The sequence below is a fragment of the Marmota marmota genome, unplaced genomic scaffold (assembly GCF_001458135.2).
Source record: "Marmota marmota marmota unplaced genomic scaffold, marMar, whole genome shotgun sequence".
NCBI classification, from domain to species: Eukaryota; Metazoa; Chordata; class Mammalia; order Rodentia; family Sciuridae; genus Marmota; species Marmota marmota.
The window spans coordinates 4,077,354-4,093,493 of NW_025999891.1; the positions used below are offsets into that span (position 1 = coordinate 4,077,354).

Sequence of the window (16,140 nt, forward strand, 5' to 3'; positions counted from 1 at the left end):
TTGCCTCCTGTTCCTATTGCCCATTCTTTCACACACAGTGACTCCTCCTAACATATCTACCCCACCCAGCTCCAGCTTTCCTCTCTCCAAAGCATTTAAAATCCTGTTCTCCAGGATGAAACTGGACCGATCGGGGTAGGGGGGTGGAGTCCCCTTGCTTGGGTTTCACCTGAGTGCATCCAAGCCTTGCCTGAGTCCCTGTTTATACCCTTTAACCCTCCAGCCACCCTGGGGTCATTATGAGCCCGTTCCCTTCCGAAGCAATTAGTGCAAGGAGGCCAGCCGCCTCAGTGCTGATGCTGTTTCATTAAGTGGGAGCAATGCTAATGATAATAAAATGGCACATTTAACATTCAAACATTGAACAGGGTTTCTAAGCGAGTGTGTCTCGCTCCTTCTTTCTGGTATAACAGTTCCATCTTCATAAGGACCTGACAATACACCTTAATGAGAGACTGGGGAACTGAACATCTTTACAGATCTAGAGAGAGGATGAGGACGAGACAAAGAATTCAAAGAAAGGGGGTGCTGAGAGAGCGTGGAGAGGGATAGAGATTCTGTGGATGCCTAGGGTAACGGATTCTATGGTGCTAATTTAGACAATTAGAGCCTGTGGGAAATAAGGTCATACGGAAAAGAAAGCCCACCGCAGACTTTTACGCAATGCAATTATTTGTTTGTTCAACAAATCTTTTTCAGGAAGCATTTATTGTGCAGCTAGGGTGAGATAGTATGGGAATTTTTTGATGGAGGATGACTCTAGTTTTAGGAAAAGGAACCCCAAGGGCATTAGTGATCTAGGTCTTTTGTTTACCCTCCCCTGGGCAAATTTAGCCAAATCCACCCCATGTTCATTGAATGTCCCCAATAAAGAGAATTTTTTTTAACAACCGTTTTGGTCTCCTGAGCCAGTCCCTATGTCACTTCCCTATTGAAAGATCCATCTCAAAGGTCCTTGCTACTCTGAGATGATGGAACATCTAATTGGCTTTCCAGGAGGGAGAGAGAAGGTCATTGAAATTGGGGAGCTGTCTAGAGAAAGAGACAGACTCGATTACTTGGTGTTTGCAGGGATTTCAAGAGAAGCAGGAGTTTAAAATGATATCCCGGGGCCTTTCTTCCATCTGAGAAGTCCTCCCCAGCAGAGGGCTCCTGAGCACAGAAGGGGGTGGTGGTCGAGGGTCAAAGATGGGCTTTGTCCAGGCCAGAGAAGCGGCTGATTCGAAAAGGTGTCAGATCATAGGATGGTGTTAATTTCATGCTTAATTCATACAGAATCTTCCCCACAACAGGGGACAGCTTGAATCCATGCCCTAGAAGGAGGAGAGCAGATTGTCAAGCATCCTCAGGGACCCAGAGTTTGGGCTCTGGAGATGTTCTCCACTTACCCAGAGAGGGCTATTTTTCCTCTTGGTCTCACCCCAAAGCCAGAAATCACCTCCCGCCCTGGGTACCCCTTTTCTGCCTACCCAGCCTCCTTATACATTCAATGTCCAGGATTTTAGCCCTGTGTGGGCAGCTAGGAGGGTAGAAAATACCATTTTTCCTGGCACTGAGGTAGGTCAGCTTGTGGGCACCCCTTCCCCTGATCCTCATGCTCACCAGAGAATCCAGCACCAATGACAATGTTGTCATACTTCGGGTGGCGATCGAGAATAAAATTCTTATCAGGGGTGTTCTAGAAAGAAACAACACACTTGTCTCTTTTGAGGATGGGGAGGAGGAACTACAGGCTCTGACGGGAAGGAACTAGGCTGGATTTCTTTCCAGAAAGAACGAGCTGGGGCACATGCATGCTTCCTGGGGACCCGTCTCCACTCTGGGTGTGCCAGTCTTCCTCATTCATCCATCTGTCTCTCTCCTCCTATTGAGCTATGAACACAGTAGGTGCTCAGATCATCTTTGTAAACTAACTTTAGTCAAGATGCCTCCGGCTCTGGTGACATCTGTCTCTTTTTTTTTGTCCCCAAAGTCCTGCTCAACTGAAGCATCTTGCCACAAAAATCTCTTAGCACTCTTCTGGGAAATATAATGAAGGACTACCAGGCATAAACTAGTTGCCTAATGAAAAAAAAAATACAAATAAACCCTACCTTTCTCGTGGAGGTGAACCAACCCACAGAAATTAGCTCGCTTGTTTGAAGCACTGTGTCAAGTGTCAAATGGAGTCAGGCCTGGCCAGCACAAGGTCTGTCGGTCTCCTTCCTCTGTTCTCCAGAGCCAGAACAGGCCTGGCGAGACCACCAGTCCCCTTACCGTGTACATGCAACGCTCCATGATGTCGGGCTCTGGCCTCAGGTCAGGTAAGTGGTCTCTGACAAAACGGCACAGGATCTGGACATCTTGGATATCTGAGAAGGCTGTGGGGCAGTCCCGCTCCTCAGGGTCCACACTGTTGCCATGGTGATAGCAGACCTGGCCCCCATCAGAGCAGTGTGGGCGGTGATGCTGGCCTTCCACGTGCACCAACCAGCAAGGGGAAGGCGTGGACACAGGATGTCCCCATCCATCATGACATATACAATGTGGCCACATGAGGTTGCCTGGTGTCCATCCCTGCACCCACCCTATGATTGCAAGGAAAAAGCTCCCTTGGCTTGGGTCTCTAGGCAGCTGAGGATCTCATGCTGCAAACAGCAAATAGTAATGAAGTAGATTCCTGCTGCTGTCCACTGGGACCTGGGGGAGACTGTGAAGGGGCAAGTTAGAGCAGCTGCCCCAGATCTATATGGGTACCGAGCTGTCCTCTCCTGACCTCTCTGCTCACCTTCATCAGCCCTGGGTACTCTCCTGCAGGCAGCCCATAGATGTGGTGGGGAGCCAGGTCGAGGCTCAGGAAGCATGGAAAGGCTTTGGACACGCTATAGCTCCCAGGAACCTTCTCTCGCCAGTAACACACATTGATCAGCAGTGTCTTGAGGCAGGGGAGCAAGAGTGTGAGAAAAGAAGAAAACTATGAAACACTGTTGTCAGTGAGAGCAGTCTCTTCTGGGGTCCTGCACCCTTTCATACATCTGTCCTTGTCTTATCCAATTTTTTTGTTTGTTTGCAGTACTGGGGAACTAAACCTGGGGCCTTGCACGTGCTAGGCAAACACTCTACCACTGAGCTACACGCCCAGTCCAAGGCTTCTTCTCTTAAGCACTGACTCTCAGTCTTCCGGTTTCTCCTACCTGGAGAGGTAACTCAATTCCCAGGGGACGGAGGAGCTGGTTGGTCCACGGACCTGCAGTAATGATCATGCTCTTGGCTTGGTAGCTCCCAGAAGTGGTTTTCACCATGACTGGTTGCCCGGGTCTTATCTGCATCACCTTCTCCCCATCCTGCACTGTGCCTCCTAGCTGGCGAATCGCTTCCTGACAAGACAGAGCAGGAAAAGGTGAATTAGTTGTGTAGGTGGCTCACCCTGGTGAACAAAGAGCCCTTCAGTTAGGGCAGCCACGAGGCAGCAGAATCTAAACCTCCTCTCCCAGGTTGACAGCACCAGTAGGGTATATACAAATGCCCTGTCCCAAAAGTCAAGATCAAAGCCAGCAGGGCAAAGGCCCTCACCCAGAAGGCTGGATGATTGACACCCAGGATACCCAGAGCAGGAAGTTGGATTGTCCCAATGCTACACATTGTCACCTGGAGGACCCTGAGGGCCTTGTCAGCATAGAGGACACCTCCGGACTTGTCCAAGAGCCCTACTTCTCCCCTGGTGAACTGAATATTTGGGAAACGTTGCTTTAGTTCTCCAGATGAAAGATACTGGTGTTCTATCCCCTGCCTTGACAGAGTAGACTGCATTGTCTTTAGTTCTGGATTCTCTTTCATTGCCAGCAGCAGTAGTTGAGTCTGCCTGTTAGAGAAAAGACAAGGCTATTTGGGTGAAGGTAGGTGTCAGAGACCTTTGCGTTCATTCTTCAACAAGTTTCTCAAGTGAAAGCAAGTCACAGCCTCACATTCAAGAGCAGGACTCTCATCAGAGTCCTGGCTTCCAGCCCATTCCCAAGTTTGCCATTGGCATTCACTATTTGTTTGCTTGTCCCTTCATCCTGCCCTTGAGAGCAGAGATCCTAAATTCTCTTTCATCTTCCATCCCTTGAAAATGGTAGATGTGCAATCAGTTTGATAAGATTTCTTCCCCTTCCTCCCATCCCCTAAACTACTCTCTATGTTGATCTCTCTTTTCTGTTTCTCTCCCACCCTGCTGTTCCTTCTCCTCTTCCCTTTTCTCATCATATATTTTTGTCTCTTCCTGTGTGTCTGTTTGTCTTTTGTTTTTGTTTTTTTAATATTTATTTTTTAGTTGTAGTTGGACACAATACCTTTATTTTATTTATTTATTTTTATGTGGTGCTGAAGATCGAACCCAGGGCCTCACAAATGCTAGGTGAGAGCTCTACCGCTGAGCCACAACCCCAGCCCCTGTTTGTCTCTAGTTCCTTCTCAGAAGCTGCTTGTTTTGTGGAAAAGGTCCTATATTAAGAGATCTGGCTCTGCTTCTAACTCTGGTGTCACCTTGATATGACCTTGATCTGGAGACTTACCTATCCAGGCCCAGATTCTTCCTCTGTGACATATGCCTGTTGGACCTTTGGTGGTTCCACACCAGGATAATATCCCCCTTCTACCCAGGGACAAATGGAAATAGCATGGGCCATATTTACATTTGTCACATAGCTGGAGTTCCCATTCATATTTAGTGGGCAGAGATCAAGGACCCTAAATCTGCAAAGCTTGAGAAGATCCCACCCCAAATGCCAACAGCGATTTCATGCGCAAACCCCCCATGGATGGTCTCTCTGGGCTCTAGCAATAAATTCAATGATTCTCTGATTTTGTTTTCCCCTATACCTCCTTCTGTCCTTCTTACTCTGTAAGGGATTGAAAGATGTTTCTCTTTAAATGTTTCCTGCTTCTCTATCAAAAGAAGCTAGAACTCTCTGTGGCAGGGGTGGGGGGTACTGTTTAAACAATGGGATGGTCCCCCTGAGCCCTCGGGAATGGTCCCTCTCAATTTCGGCAGCCCCACTGGCCAGCGGCATCCTGGTACATCCCCCAGGTTCTGCGTATAAAGCTCGTAATAGCCTATAATGGAGTCTCATGGATATTACATGCTTCCAAATCCCACATTATCTGGTTGGGGGGATTAAAGAGAAGATTGGGAGGGGGTAGGGACACAGCAGGCCCGGGGGCCGGTGTCAGTACACAGAGCCGCGCAGCGTGCCCAATCCATTTGCCATGGCCCCCGCCTACCCGGCATTCACCACTGGTGAGATAGCAACGCCAGCTACTGCCTCTTCAGAACTCAGCAGAGGAAAGACGCTGTAGAAATCCCCACCAGCCAGGGAGACAGCCTCTGTTCTGTGGTTCCCAAAGGACTTCAGATTGGTTTTCAGGTAATGAAAGTTGCCTAGTAAACTTTTTGGTCAACAAGATAACTAGAAAGCCACCCAGGAGGTTGGGAGTGTAGCTCAGTGGCACTTGCCTAGCGTGCGTGAGGCCCTGCATCCAACCCACAGCCCTGCAGGAAAAAAAAAAAAAGTCACCCACGTGGGTTTTCTGTTTTGTTTTGTTTTTGCAGTGCTAGGATTGAACCCAGGTCTCTACACATGCTAAGCACGTGCTCTACCACTGAGCTATACCTCCCAACCCCTGGTGTATGTACTTGTCCCTGTTTCCCTGATGAGGTCTTGGCTGGGTAGCATTCTGGGAAAGACCTGGCTTACACCTCACCTATGCAGATATAACGTCAGATCTCTGGCTTGGAAACTCCACAGCAGCATATTCCAACTCCTACCCGCCACATAGCAGCCTTGATCTCTCGTATAGTCTGAAATTTACTTTCCCTCTTTTCACCCTTCTTTCCCTCCTGCCTTCCTTCTTTCCATCTTCTTTCTTTCTTTGAAATAAGAACTCTTACAGGGACGTACTCTATAGGAAAAATGAACTCATGCCAAGACAACGGGCAAATCTGTCGAATTATGAAATGCTGAGTGATGTTCTAATTCCCAAGCTGTCCTGCGGTGGACGAAGGGGGGAGCTCCCCATCCCTAGGAGTAATCAGCAAGCTGATTCTGCCGGTGAATGTAATTGTGCCGATTGTAATCATTTTGCTCCAGCTCTCTGCCCCTGTGGCATTTATTTCTTAGCCCAGATATTGATCTAACAGTGGGAAATTTTCCATCTGAATTTGTGCTGCCGGACCCTCCCCTAGTCCGAAGACGCATTTGGGAAATTCTCATTTTCCGTGGATCACAGCTGAGCTATTTGGCCTGAGGGAAACCGTGCGCTGCTGGAGAAATGCCTTGGATTGGAGAGAGATTTTTGACCATTATGAGCAAATCGGAAATAAATGTAAAACACTGCCTGGAAATGCAAAGGCCTGTCATTATGGGAGATAGGTGAGAGGCTCCTATGGGAAATGCTCAGAGAATTGGAAATCAGTCAATCAAAACCAGGATGGGAGAACGAGCCTTTTCCCCCCCAGTATGAAGACAGATGACTTCCATGGGCAGATTGAAAATCATTTAAGTGCTTATTTTCTTAATGGCTTTTCCTAGATCCCAATAAATGGACTGCTTGTTCTGCATCCGTTTCTCACTCATGTGATCCAGGCCTCCCCTCTTCTTTTTCTGCTCAGACCCAGGTTACAAAGTTTGGGAAGGAAAGGGTGAGTAGAGACAAAGGCATCTTCAGGGAGAAAAAATGACCAGGAAATGATTGGCCAGGGCTGGCCTGGAAAGGAGGGTCTGAAGCCAGCCCAGGTTGCCAAGGAACCCTAGAAATTTTGTAGCTCCCACCTCCCAGAATGCCCAGCGGCTGTATTGGGAGCATTAGGTATGAACTGTACCTTCCTCCCAGCCCCAGCACTAGGAAGAGGTCATTGAAGATTCCTCCCAAGGGCCTTATTGACTCTTCGGTGGCCTCACTAACACCTATGATGTGACATACAGAGCTGGAAATCAGGGATTTCCACAGGTTTCTAGTGCGGGACAGGGTGCAGGGTGGTACTGGGAGGAACTGGTAGGGGAAGACAATTCTTCCTGCATCTTCCGCCTCCCATCCCAAGCTCCAGCGTTCCCCTGGCTTGGTTAAAAGTGCCAGGCAAGCCAGGTCTCAGAGTCACCTTGGGGAAGGGACTTGGTAATGGCTGCTGTCTTTGTTGGGTTTTGGAGGCGCTCTCTGTGTTTCATCTTCCGCTCAGTGGGCCGAGGTGGAATTGGTTAACAAAGACTGCTCCAGGGAGGGGATGTGGCTGACAAGCCAGACACTTCGCAGACACAGGAAGCAGCAGCTGCGGAGGGGGCCACCAGGTTCTGCCAGCAGCTGTACTGCCTACGGCTGTGATCTTGTCTGATATTGTCAGCGAAGCAGGGGCAGCTTGGGTCAGGAGCTGGATAGTAGGACTCAAAGGGAGAAGGAGGGGCAGGAAAGAGATGGTCCACAGAGCTGGGCTTTGCTGTTGGTATCAGCATCCTGGCTGTACGAATCACAAAAGATTCAGACCTTGTGATCTGACACATGTGTCATTGTCTGTTCCCAGAATATATGCAAGTATTCGGAGCCCACCCATGTTTAGTATGCCGCTGTCACTGGGAAGCAGCAGAACAGAATAAAAAGAATTGGGCAACCACCTTAACTACCAATTCCTAAAGATGTTGGTTTTTTTAATCATCATCAAATGGCATTAAGTACACTTATTTCTATCAGTTATATTGTGCCGGTTCTTCTAGAAGAATCTAGAGAGAAATAAGAACCACAAAGATGATGAATCACTTAGAAAATCAAAATTAAGAGTAAAAGCTAAAGCAATTTGAATGGCATTTATCCCAAAGGTAGACAGCTCAATTCAGATGCCATTCTGAGAACGGGAAATATCTATCTGCTCTGTTTCTACTGAGGATAAGATCCAAAAAAATTTAGCATGCCTGAGTAAATTAGGATAGCCATAAGAAAGAACTTGTTAATAGAATAATAACAATAATAATAACACTTAGCTCGCTACAGCACTTTAAAGGTTTTTAAAGCACATTCACATTACTCTTCATTTGTCTTAATTGGGGCTGTGGGGTGTCAAAATAGTTTTTAATACAGGCTATGAACCAGGTGCCATGACCCACTTCCTCTAATTCCAGCGACTTGGGAAGCTGAGGCAAGGGGGATTGCAAGGTTGAAGCCAGCCTCAGCAACTTAGCAAGACCCTGTCTCAAAATAAGAAATAAAAAAGGGCTGGGGATGTATGTAGCTCAATGGTAGAGCGCCCCTGAGTTCAGTCCCCAGCACAAGGCGTGGGAGATACAGGCTATCATATTTTCATGTCTTTAAAATTACGGTAGCAGTCTTTTGACCTGGGATGATTTAGGCATGAACTGGTTTGGAGACAGGGAAATGAGTGAATAACATAATCATTTTGTGGTATCTTCTAGATCAGGGACCAACAAGTTGCAACCCAAGGATCAAATCTGGCTTTCTGTCTATTGTCATCTGGCCAAGATGATTTTTATATCTTTAAATGGTTTAAATAATTCTTGGGATCAGAAGTGTTTAAATACTTGGGAGCAGAAGTGTTTCAGAATCTTCTGGATTGGGGGCCATTATTAAAAAATCAAAAGAAGAGCTGGGCGCAGTGGTGCACGCCTGTAATCCCAGCAGATAGGGAGGCTGAGACAGGAGGATCATGAGTTCAAAGCCAGACTCAGCAATGGCAAGACACCAAGCAACACAGCAAGACCCTGTCTCTAAATAAAATACAAAATTGGGCTGGGGATGTGGCTCAGTGGTTGAGTGCCCCTGAGTTCAATTTCCGGGACCAAAAAAAAAAAATCTAAAGAAGAATAGCATTTATGACACAAGAAAATTATATGAAATTCAAATTTTAGTGTCCAGAAATAAAGTTTTATTGGAACACATCCAGGTTGATTTATTTACATCTTGTCTGCATTGCTTTCACACTGTAACGACAGAATTAAACAGTGGCAACAGAGACCATATGGCCTGAAAAGCTTAAGATACTTACCAAGTGGCCTTTATAGAAAAAGTTTGCCGACCCCTGTTCTAGATTGAATATAGTAATTATGTTATTCACATTAATGCACAATAATGGACACCTATAGTCCCAGCTACTCAGAAAGCTGAGGCAGGAGGATCCACTGAGCCCAGAAGGTCAAGGACAGTCTGAACAACATAGCAGACCTCTTTCTCAAACAAATAAATAAACAAAAACCAGCAACAGAGGCAGGAGGATCAACAAGTTCAAGGTGGGGATGAAACCCCTGGGTTCAATCCCCAGTACATTGGGAAGGGGAAAGACCCTGACTACTCAGGAGTGACCCTCTTATAAGATAATAGGGAAAATTAAATGAGTTTTGTATTCAGGGCAAGTTTCCCTTGTCCAAAATACTTGGGATCAGATGTGTTTCAGATTCTTCTGGATTTGAGGCCATTTTCATATAATGAGATGGCTTGGGGATGGGACCCAAGTCCAAACCCATAATTCAGTTATGTTTCATATACACCTTATGCATGTAACCTAAAGTTAATTTTAGTGCTCCTGCGTTTTGACTGACCAATCACATAAAATCAGGTGTCAGATTTTCAACTTACAGTGTCATGTTAGTGCTCCAATGTTTCAGATTTTGGAGCATTTAGGGTTTTGGATTTTCAGATTAGGGGTGAACAGCCCCTAATTTCTAAATTAATAAATGGTAAAGATGATGACGATTTTCTGGGTACTTTTCTAAACCCATTACATCCTTACCCTCACAACAGCTCCATAGAATAGATATTATTATCCCCACTTTACAAGTGAGAAAACTTATTTTACTTATTTACAAGTGAGAAAACTTATCCCCATTTTACAAGTGAGAAAACTGAGTCTCACAGAGGCTAAACAACTTGCTCTCAAACCACACAGCTAAGTACATAAGAGCTGAGATTTAGAAATAGGCCTGACTGGTTCCAAAGTCCTTCCAAATCCCTCACCTGCCAATTAAGAGGATTATGAGATTATGGGAGTCTCCTATCCAAGGGTCTCTTTTTCCTCTCTTCTGCAGTCATTCCTGTGGCATCTGTGATTGTCTTCCCTTTTGTCTCCTTTGTGTTTTGTTTTTCCAGGTGCTGGAATGGAACCCAGAGCTTTATGCATACTAGGCAAGTGTTCTACCATTGAGACCTTGTATCTTTTTTTGTTTGGTTTGGTGTTTATTTTAAGAGGGCCTAAATTGCCAAGGCTGGCCTCAAATTTTTCAATTATCCCTCCTCAGCCTCCTGAGTAGATTGGGATTACAGGTGTTTGTCACTGCATTTAACTCCTCCCATCCTTCTTCCTTTATTGGACAATGGACCCCGGATATGGCTGACCCAGAATAGGTAAAAAGAACCAACAGTTATTGAAAGTTGCTAGGAAACTTCACAAAAGTGTCATTTAATCTTCAGAAAGCTCCATGAGAAAAGAGAAGTGAAGAAACTTTTCCAAAATCATATAGCCGGTAAGACCTAGAGCACAAAGTCAGACTCAAGCTGTCAGGCTCCGAAAATGTCTCCCTCTAAAAGACTCCAGACATTTGCTAGACATCCCTTGGTCCTCCGCTGGGAAGAACTGTACCCTCCAAGGCCTCGGGCATTTCTCCTAGTCCAAGACACTCAGCAGTATTCAAAGATGACTGCCAGGGAAGGGTCCCATTTCCAGGCCACCCCTCAGCAAGACATACTCCTTTATTCGGGTGCTGGGTGCATTAGCTGCCTCTGAATAAGTCCTTAATTAGCTGCCCTGGCTGTATTTGCATAATGGATTTCACTTCTCTTAAGTTAATGGTGTTTTTGCAACAGAACAGTAACCTTTTGGTTCTTGGCCATTAAAATAACTGCCATCCTGTGGGGTAGAGCCAGGGTTATGTAAAGGAAGTTCAGCTGAGAATCACAGAGGAGGCCAGAGGGGAGGCAAGGGTGGTCAAAGTTCCCATTGCATCACAGGTTTTCTGCTTTCTCCCCCTGGATTGTTTGAGAAGGTCAGCAAGGAACTTGAGTCCTAAGGGTTAGAGAGAGCCACAGGAGCAACAGGGAAATAATAGCTTCAAGCCACTCCTGGCAAGCATTCTGGCATGAGGAGCACCCCATGTTCATTTGGGAGGTGATATTAAGAGAGAATGAAATGAGTTTATAGGGTTTTTTGCTTGTTTGTTTTTGGTCTAGATGGACACAATACCTTTATTTTTTTATGTGGTGCTGGGGATTGAACCCAGTGCCTCACTCATGCTAGGTGTGCGTTCTACCTCTGAGCTACAATCTCAGCCCCAAGTTTATAGGGTTTTGATGGGAGGTTGAGGATCCAGCATAAAAAGTTAGGATACTACAGTGCATATAAAACATTGGTAGCATTGGCACACACCTCTAATCCCAGAGGCTCAGGAGGCTGAGGCAGGAGGATCACAAGTTCAAAGCCAGCCTCAACAACTTAGTGAGGCCCTAAGCAACTTAGCAAGATTCTGTCTCTAAATAAAATATTAAAAAAGGCTGAGGATGTGGTTCAGTACTTAAGTGCCACTGGATTTAATCCTTGGTTTAAAAATAAAATAAGGATCAAGAAAGCAGCCTCAGCCTCTACTTAAACCACAACCCTACAAGAGAACTTTGTAGAAGTATAAATACAAAGTCCAGCAGGTGCCAGACAGGCCTGCCCAACTTTGGGTATCTGCCCACTGTGTCTCTCCAACAGTTTTCCTAATTCAAGCTCTGTTGGCCTTGGACCCAAGGTCTAACCCATTCCTAGAACTCAGAATTTGGTAGGAGCCAGTTGGACCTGTGCGATGATAACGACAGAGTACTGAATTCTTCCAGGTGACTGGCACCTGCATCTCACCCATTGCATTTCAAATGTTCATACCCTTCCTTTTCACAGGTTAAAAGCACTTCCTGGTATGGGGTCCCTTGATTCAAGGAATTCCTCCCCTGCCCACCTGTGCAACTGGGTTCCAGCCTCCTGCTCCAGCTGGGCCCAAATCCGGTAGCTCTCATCCATCATCTTAGTGTAGAAGTCTTCAGCGTAGGCCTTTCGGATTATGCGACTCTGTCCATGGGAGCTTCCTCGGGAGTGTGGAAGAAAGAACTGAAAGTGGAGACAAGGGAAGCCATTTCCTCTGATGCTACATCCCTCTTTAGGGCCCGTCTCATTCTGTGCTGTCAAACAAGAGCCACTTATTCTTCAAATATTTTCATACAAGCTTTTCGAATTCTCTCTCAGCTGGGCGGGCACAGTGGCACACACCTATAATCCAGAGGCTCAGGAGGCTGAGGCAGGAAGATTACAAGTTCAAAGCCAGCCTCAGCAACTTAGTGAGGCCCCAAGTAACTCAGTGAGATCCTGTCTCTAAACAAAATACGAAAAAGAGCTGGGGATGTGGCTTAGTGGTTAAGTGCCTCTGGGTTCAATCCCCAGTACCAAAATAAATAAATAAAATTCTCTCTCTCTTTTTAAAAAATTTTAGTTGTAGATGGACACAATATCTTTATTTATTTTTTTTATGTGGTACTGAGAATTGAACCCAGTGCCTCACACCTGCTAGACAAGCGTTCTACCACTGAGGCTCAACCCCAGCCATCTTTTTTTTTTTTTAGTACTTGGGGTTAATCATTGAGCCACATCCCAAATGCTTTTTATGTTTTATTTTGAGATAGGGTTTCGCTAAGTTGCTTAGAGCCTTGCTCAATTGCTGAGGCTGGCTTTGAACTCACGTTCTTCCTGCCTCAGCCTCCCAAATTGCTGGGAATCTACTGCCTCGGTGATTAAGGTAGAAGTTCTCCAGTAACACTAAACTCATCATTCTTTTTGCAAACATCATTCACATTCCACAAATCCCTTTTTTAGCTGGTCTCCAGTTGTCTTGCTACAATCTCATCCACTTGGACTTACAGAAAAGCAGAATTAGAAAAAACCTTCCAGATTATTCTAATCTAGCCCCCCTCATTTTATGGATAAGGGAAACAATGCTGACTATTTCTCTGTGGCTTCAGATCACTCAGGATAGGAGAACTATCCTGGGATTTAGCAAAAGATGAGAGTTTCCTGAGAGGATGAACCAGGAATCCCTTGGGCTATGAGCAAAATGATAGAGAAATGAAGATTTCTAACTACTCAGCTCATTACCAAGAAAAGTACACCCTAACCAGCCTGGAGAGCTGTAGGCAGAATGGCAAGGGAGAACCCAGTGAGGCAGAGCCTTTCGCATGGTGGGCCTGCACTCCACTCCCAAGGACCCTTCAGACACACAGAGTCCACCCACATATGCAGTGGTTACTGTGGACAGCACTGCATAGGGTCACCTTTCCTTTAAGGAAAAATATGATGTGCATCATATTCCTGTGCATCTTACCCTGTGCAAGAAGGCTGCTATTGTCACCGGAGTAGTTCCCAGGAAGGGGGACCTCCACTCAGAACAAGTGAGGTCCTTGGCATACATGATGGAGAAGAATTTCAGCATGTACTAGTCAGAGACCCAGATTTATTTAGGAAGCAGATACAAATTCAAAGGAGTATACAGGGCCATCTCAAGAGAGAGAGGTCTTTTGGGGTAAAGCAAGGAATATACATACATTCAAGGGAGAATATGGGCCATCTCCAGAGGGAGAGTCAGCAACCTCTTAGTCTGTTAATATTTATAAAGGAACAGTAGCTAGGGGCTAAACTAGAAGTAGAGTGAGGGCGGTTACACAATTTCATGCCAGTTTTACCTCCTCCCCACCCCCTCTCTCTCTTTTGGCAGTACTAGGGATGGAACCCAGGGGCATTCTACCACCCAGCTACAACCCTAGTCCTTTTTATTTTTCATTTTGAGACAGGGTCTTGCTAAATTGCTGAAGCTCACCTCAAATTTGCAATCCTCCTGCGTCAACCTCTGGGATTCCTGGTGTGCGCCACCACACCCACTTTGTGCCAATTTTTGTATCACTTGCCCATTGCCCCCACTATGTTACTTCTTAACAAGCATGGGCCAAGGGCAGGGGCTGGGTGGCTCATAGGTTGTCTGCTTTGCATTTCAAAGATTCATGGGCATTCCCTGAATTCCAAGGATTCACGGAGCTGCACTTCTGAGACTTAGTTGATCTTTCTTTCTCTGTATCCCCAAATTCCTATCTCACTACTACTCAGAGGAGGCAGAATAGACAGAAGCTTCTGCTGGGTTTGGGGATAAGAAGTTGATAAAATTCAGGAAACAATCCTACCTCTTTGACTAAAACATCAACCCTTGCCCCTAGGCAAAATTATCTTTACTTAAGTTTACCCAGAGCAGAACTGATTATTTTTCTGGGCTGGATCAACCATTTGGGCACAAAAGACTGGGAACAAGAATAAAAAGAACACAGCCTGGGATACTTCTCAGTCGTGGGTAGGAACCAAGAGACAGTAAAATGAAGAAATGTACCTGGAAGGCCTGCAGGGGTTGAGGGAAAGTGGAACTTTGAATCGTTATGAAACACAATATTAGCATCTCAACTACAGACTGCCTAGAATTTGTGACATTTGGGGTCCTTTGGCCTCACTCATAACCTCTTAGCTCTGGGAAACCCTCCCTAGGAGAGGAGAGAGACATAGTCCTTAAGGTCCGAAGGGCAGACACAGTACCTGCTCCAGCAGGAGGACTCTTTTCCCGTGTTTGGCCAGGTGGTACGCAGTGAAGCAGCCCTGGATGCCTGCCCCGATCACAATGGCATCCCAGAGAACTTTCTGAGTACCCATGATGCCCACTTAGCCCTCCGGCCACAGAGCCCACGAAGGAGAAGGCAAACAAAGGCAGCACCAGGCTGCAGGGAGAGCAGGAAGGCAAAGTCCAGCTTGGCCAGCGTTCCCACAATCCCCTGGGGCTGTGTCCGGCTCCTTCCTCCTCCCTCCCCCAAAGCCTGGCAAAGGGCTTAGCCTCCGCCCCCCTGGCAGAGCAGAGCTGGATGGTCTGATTTGTGAGGTTTAGCCCAGCTCAGCTGCCAGCCTCACCCTTGCATCCCTCTAGCTTTCTATTCTTGGCTCAATTATTGTCATGCAAATGGGCTCCTTCCTATGCCACCTTCCTGTCTCATTATGATCTTTGTCTCAGGACTTCGGCCCTGGAATTTCAATGCCTCCTAGACCAAGCTGGGCACCGGGAATGCTGCCTCCCCCTGCTGGCTTTCCTCTCCTCGGCCTGATTTCCTTTAGAAATTCTGCAGGGCCAGCTAAGAACTTGGCAGGATGCCCAGGGTAAGGCCCACCTCCCTGATAGGTGGTGAGATCAGGGGGTAGAAGCAGGGGCCAATTGGGAGGGCAGCTTTGTGATTATGAAATTATTCTCAGCATGTTTTAGTTTCATGTTGAAAAAAAGGAGAATAAATGATCCTGAACAAGTGGAAAGGACAGAGTGAGAGGAGGAGCCCTCTTCTTAGGCACAGAAAGGGAACCAGTCACTGGCCTAGCACATAGAGGGGGTCTGTATGGAGAGTCCCCTGTGCCAGGCAGCGTGCTAAGAAAGTACTGTCACAGGCATCAGGACAGAGCCAGGATTTATTGGTCCTGATTCTTACACAATTTGGAATTCTGAAATAGGAATTTGGGAATAAATGGAAAGATACTGAGTCTCAAAGGAAATGCCCATAAGTCATTGAAATTCAGGAAACATCCATGAACCACTGAAATTCATAAAGCACCCTGGCACAATTGTGCCCTTGACCCATGCCCTTGTAACATAAGGAAAATGCCCACTCGCAGGGAAAATTGGCGTGAAATTGTAACTCCACCTGGCTCCACCCCTAGTCCAGCCCCCAGCACAGGTCCTCTATAAATATTAACACCCTGGGCTAATGGGTTATTGTCTCTCCCTCTGTAAGTGGCCCACATTCTCCTTTTTTATTTTTTTAAATTTTGGTAGGAGGGATTGATTTTAAACACTTAACCCTTTTTAATTTTTTTTTTTTTATTTAGAGATGGTCTTGCTAAATTCCTCAGGCTGCATTGGAACATGCAATCCTCCTGCCTCAGCCTCATGAGCTACTGAGATTACAGGTGTGCCACCACACTGGACTTCAAATTCTCCTTTGAATACATTTCCTTGCTTAACCCTAAAGGCATGTCTCTGTCTTGGGATTGCCCCCATTCTCCCTAAATAAACCTCTGTCTCTGCCTTTGACTGA

General features: G+C 46.3%; 1 protein-coding gene across 3 annotated transcripts; it reads right to left on the reverse strand.

Annotated features, from left to right (window-relative positions):
* Positions 1-689: 689 nt before the first annotated feature.
* On the reverse strand, positions 690-14,820 carry Pipox (pipecolic acid and sarcosine oxidase). Of its 3 annotated transcripts, none has more exons than XM_015501078.2 (8): positions 14,606-14,819; positions 11,943-12,157; positions 3,628-3,841; positions 3,174-3,356; positions 2,768-2,914; positions 2,257-2,415; positions 1,603-1,678; positions 690-1,313 (listed from the first exon to the last, which is right to left on the reverse strand). In XM_015501078.2, the coding sequence occupies exons 1-8, from the start codon at positions 14,717-14,719 to the stop codon at positions 1,183-1,185; spliced, it is 1,239 nt and encodes a 412-aa protein (XP_015356564.1). In that variant the 5' UTR covers positions 14,720-14,819; the 3' UTR covers positions 690-1,182. The 3 variants fall into 3 exon arrangements, with proteins under 3 accessions (XP_015356564.1, XP_015356566.1, XP_048649818.1); XM_015501080.2 differs by having other exon boundaries at positions 11,943-12,091; positions 14,606-14,817; XM_048793861.1 differs by lacking the exon at positions 1,603-1,678 and having other exon boundaries at positions 14,606-14,820.
* Between the last annotated feature and the right edge of the window lie 1,320 nt (positions 14,821-16,140).